We start from the raw sequence: 5,037 nt of genomic DNA on the forward strand, positions 1-5,037 counted from the left end.
CCCCCCCGGGCACCTTGTCATCCTGCCCCCCCGGGCCCAGCGCCCCCATCACCCAGACTCCTCAGGCCCTGGGCCCGGCCCCCCGACACCCGGGCACCCTGTCACCCTGCCCCCTCGGGCCCTGGGCCCAGCCCCACTAGGACTCCAGCCCTCTTAATCCCTTGGAGTCCATGGCCAGCACACTCAGGTACCCATCCCCTGGGGTCTCCCCAGTACCCCACCGTCCCTCTCTTCCATCAGGCGTCTGACAGACTCTAGTGGCCAGGACACCTGGGTTCTATTCCCAGCTCTGCCAATGACCTTCTGGTTACCTTCAGCAGGTCGTACTGCTGCACTCTGCCTCAGTTTCCCCTCCCATTTCTTGTCAGTTCATTTCAGAGCTGTGGGGGGCAAGGACTTCTGGCTCTGCATCTGGGCAGTTCCCCACCTTGCCTCTGCCACCCAGACCTGGTCCCACTTCAGCTGGTCCTGCTTGCTGGAGCCAAGATGCAGCCACCTCTGGGGCGGGGTGACCACTTACTTAGGGACTCCTCACCCGGCGCTGAGATGCGCCCACCTCTGGGGTGGGGTGGCCGGTTACCCAGGGATCCCTTGCCCGGTGCTGAGATGCGCCCACCTCTGGGGCGGGGTGGCCGGTTACCCAGGGACACCTCGCCTGGCGCTGAGATGTGCCCATCTCTGGGGCGGGGTGGCCGGTCACCCAGGGACCCCTTGCCCAGTGCTGAGATGCGCCCACCTCTGGGGTGGGGTGGCCGGTTACCCAGGGATCCCTTACCTCTGGCTGCCCTCCAGACCCCAGTGACCCTCATCTCCGCTCCACAGACCCCGTAGCAAGTCGGCCTGGCACATCCACATGCACAGCCGGCCGGAGAGGGTGCAGCCCACGGCCCCCCCTCCCCAGCCGCCCAGGCGGGGGCAGCGCCAGGCCCCGGCCCCCATGCCGAGCACCAGTAGGTAATGGAGTGTGGCCGGCGGTGGTGGCTCTGCTTGGGACAAGGTGCTGCTGAGCTGGTGACGGGCCGGGACTCGGGGGCCGGGGTGGGGGCTGTGGGCATCGCCTGATGTGCTCTGCTCTGCTTTGCTTTCCCATCATGCCGTGCAGCAACCCGGACCTGCGGCGCAGCGACCCCGGCTGGGAGCGAGCCGACAGCCTGCTGCAGGCGGGCAGCGCCAACCTGCCCCAAGCCGGCTCCCTGGAGCGCAACCGCATAGGGGGTAGGGACCGGCCTGGGGGCTGGCGCAGAACCAGGCAGAAGAGGGGGCACTGGGAACTGGGGCAGGGCTTTGGGGGTACTGGGGGGTGTGGGGCAGGGCCTGGGCGAACTTGGGCAGGGCTTTGGGGGCACCAGAGTGTGTGGGGCAGGGCACGGTGGTCACTAGGAACTGGGGCAGGGCTTTGGGGGCACTAGGGTGTGGGGCACGGCACGGGGGTCCCTGGGAACTGGGGCACGGCTTTGGGGGCACCAGGGAGTGTGGGGAAGGGCATGGGGGGGCACCGGGGCTGTGGGGCAGGGCATGGGGAGCACTGGGGACTCCCTGAAACAGACCCAGATGGGGGAGGGGTCTATTCCCGAAATTCCAAGGGAATAGACCCCTCAATCTCAGCCCCACAGAGCCACCCCCGGCACTGACCCGCTCTCCCCCCGCAGCCACGTCCAAGAGGGAGAACTCCCCCATCCTGCCCCCGGTGAGCAAGCCCAAGGTGGAGGATCACCGCTCGCGCCCCGGCCGGCCCGCGGTGAGTGTCCGGGGGGCAGGGCCTGGTGTGGGGGGCGAGCGTGGGGCGTCCCGTGGGAGAGTCTTTAGGGTGGGGGGGCCTGTCCGTGGGCAGGCCGACTGTCCTGGGGGGGCCAGGGCGTTGGTGTTCAGGGGCCAGGCCATTGGGGAAGAGGCTTTCAGCCTGTGCCCTGTGGAGAGAACCCAGGAGTCCGGGCGCCTGGCTGTGGGTGGAGTGTCTAGGGGGGCACTGGCAGGGCGGGGGGGGGTGTCTCGCTGGCACTGCGTTAACGTCTGCGCCCTTCTTCCCTCTGCTCCCCGCGCGCCACCAGAGCTATAAACGCGCCATCGGCGAGGTTAGTGCCCGTGTGTCTGTGCCAGTGCCTGGCCCGTCCTGTCTGCCCCGTGCTTCCCATCAGAGAACCCAGGAGTCCGGGCTCCAACCCCTGCCCCCACTCCGACCCACCAACCCCCACTGCCCTCCCAGAGCCGGGGAGAGAACCCAGGAGTCCTGGCTCCCAGCCCCCCTGCTCTGACCCACCAGCCCCCATTCCCTTCCCAGAGCCGGGGAGAGAACCCAGGAGTCCTGGCTCCCAGCCCCCAAGCCCCCAGCCCCCACTCCCTTCCCAGAGCCGGGAAGAGAACCCAGGAGTCCTGGCTCCCAGCCCTGCCGCTAACGCGCACCAGCCCCCATCCCCACACCTCTCCCCAAGAGCCAGGGAGCTCCCAGAACCCCCTGCGCTGACCCACCAGTTCCCCACCCCGCTCCAGAGCCCGGGGAGAAGAACCCAGGAATCCTAGCTCCCCAGCCCCCCCCATTCTACCTGGGCTTTGCTGGGGCCGGACCCCGTCTGGCTGCCTTGTGTGCAGTGGCTGTTGGCCAGGCGCGGGGACTGGCACTAACCCCCCCGCCCCCCAGAACTTGCTCGCTGAAGTGAGCGCCTGAGGAGCCCCCCAAGCATCCCAAGTAAAGGCCATGGACATTCCTCCTCAGCGAGGAGGCCGGACACACGAGAGGACGACGACGAGCTGAGGGGGAGCCGCAGGACAGGCAGGGGACCGGCTGGGTCCAGGAGGACAAGGGGGGCATGGAGGTGGGCGGCCGGGCCAGGGTGGCCGTGGCGGCAGGGGCAATGGGGCCGGGGCCAGGGGGCGTGGCGGCAGGCAAGGGGCGGGCCACGCGTGGCGATGCGGCAGGGCAGGTGGGGCCGGGCCGGGTGGGGCGTGGCGGGCCAGGCAGAGTGGGGGCCAGTGGCCGGGTGGGCGGGGGTGGGCAGGGCAGTGGGCGCCGGGGGAACCGGACCGGGTGGGGCAGGGCGGGCAGGGCAGGTGGAGGGCCGGGGGCGTGGGGGCAGGCAGGTGAGAGGCTGGGCCAAGTGGGGGGCTGGCGGGCAGGGCAGGGGGGCGGCGGGCCGGCCAGGGGGGCGTGTGCGGGCAGGGCAGGTGTGCGGGCGGGGCCAGTGGGCATGGGGGCCGGGCCAGGTGGGCGGCGGGCAGCCCAGTGCGGGGCCAGGGCAGTGAGGCGTGGCCGGCAGGCCAGGTGCGGGGCGGGCCAGGTGGGGCGTGGCGGCAGGCCAGGTGGGGGCGGGACCAGGTGGGCGTGGCGGCCAGGGGCAGGTGGGGGGCCGGGCAGGTGGCCGGCGGGGGGCAGGGGCGGGGCAGGGCAGGTGGGGGGCAGCCAGTGGGGGCCGGGCCATGTGGGCGTGGCGGGCATGCAGGTGGCCGGGGCCAGGTGGGGCGGCGGGCAGGGAGTGGGGCCGGGCCAGTGGTGCGGGCACCAGGAGTGGGGGCCGGGGAAAAAGGTGGGGTCGTGGCGGCCGGCCAGTGGCGGCCGGGCCAGTGGGCTCTGGCGGGCAGGCCAGTGGGGGCCGGGGCCAGGTGGGGCGTGGCGGGCAGGCCAGGTGGGGCCGGGGCAGGTGGGAGGCGTGCGAGGACAGGTGGGGGCGACCAGGTGGGGCGTGGCGGGCAGGGCAGTAGGGCCGGGGCCAGGTGGGCGGGGGGGCAGCCAGGGGGGATGCGGCAGGCAGTGGGGGCCAGGCTTAGTGGCGTGCGGCCCGGGCCAGGTGGCGGCCCGGGCCAGTGGTGGGCGGGGCCAGTGGTGGCATGGCGGGCAGGGCAGTGGGAGGCCGGGCCAGGTGGCGTGGCGGCAGGGCAGGTGGGGGGCCGGGCCAGGTGGGGCGTGGCGCCCAGGCAGGTGGGGGCCTGTTGTACAGACAAAACTGCACAGGATCTTTTCAGGAGGCAAGACAAAAATGCCACATTTATTATGAGAACAATCTGATTTCTGACCAATAACTAATATCTTAATCCTTATACACACACACTGTATGTAACACGCACACACGCACACACGCACACGCACGCACGTTCGTTCTGCAGCTGCTGCATAGTTCCCAGTCTGGACATAGCTCGAGTTCGTGGCTTGATTTCCCAGCTTGGGTTCGTAGCTCGTGGCGGTAACTGGCCAGGAAAGCCGGGCACAAGGCCGAGCTGGGTCTCTGCTGGGCCTGCACCGATGCCCTTCCATGTTGGCAGCAGAACGTTACCCCCCAAAGTCTCCCATCTCACCCTTCTTTTTGTGGGCTTGAGTTTGAATCCAGAGTCTATAGGTCTTGCTGTGTCACTGCCTCTGGGTTTGGGGATTGATCACCTGTCAATTGCAGGCAACTTTCAGCCTGGGACCTGGCTTCGATCTTCCTTCTATTGCACCTTTTCTGTTTAGGGTGGACTCTGCTTACTGTGTTAGGGCTCCTGTCTGCATCTTCAGCCGGTGGGGTTTGAACTTCATTTCATCAGGACAGGCTGGGGCTGGAGGTTGAGTCCATCATCCATCCATGCCTCAGTCACATCTAAACTAACTGATAAGAGTACAGCAGGTTTGCACAAACGGAGCTTGGAGGAAGCTTTTACAAAATGGAGCGAGCGTTTTAAAACGGGGTTTGAATTACAATATGGCAAACAGTGAACGGAAGGTACAACGTAGGCAAGTGCAGTGGATGGTGAACAGTGAACACAAGGTACAATGTAGATGAGGGTAGTGAATGGTGAACAGTGAAGAGAAGGTACAATGTAGGCAAGTGCAGTGAATGGGGAACAGTGAACAGAAGGTACAATGTGGACAAGGATAGTGAATGGTGAACGGGGAACAGAAGGTACAATGTAGACGAGGGCGGTGGATGGCGAACGGGGAACAGAAGGTACAATGTAGACGAGGGCAGTGGATGGCGAACAGGAACAGAAGGTACAATGTAGACGAGGGCGGTGGATGGCGAATGGGGAACAGAAGGTACAATGTAGACGAGGGCAGTGGATGGCGAACAG

The 5,037-nt window shown here is 67.3% G+C and overlaps 1 protein-coding gene across 1 annotated transcript in view; it reads left to right on the forward strand.

Annotated features, from left to right (window-relative positions):
• Window positions 1–5,037, forward strand: part of MINK1 (misshapen like kinase 1) — a 63,797-nt gene that overhangs the window by 47,443 nt on the left and 11,317 nt on the right. The window contains 4 exon segments of the mRNA XM_075071324.1: window positions 806–954; window positions 1,103–1,215; window positions 1,650–1,738; window positions 2,049–2,193. Coding sequence (XP_074927425.1) covers window positions 806–954; window positions 1,103–1,215; window positions 1,650–1,738; window positions 2,049–2,193 — 496 coding nt within the window.

The sequence above is a fragment of the Chelonoidis abingdonii genome, chromosome 11 (assembly GCF_003597395.2).
Source record: "Chelonoidis abingdonii isolate Lonesome George chromosome 11, CheloAbing_2.0, whole genome shotgun sequence".
NCBI classification, from domain to species: domain Eukaryota; kingdom Metazoa; phylum Chordata; order Testudines; family Testudinidae; genus Chelonoidis; species Chelonoidis abingdonii.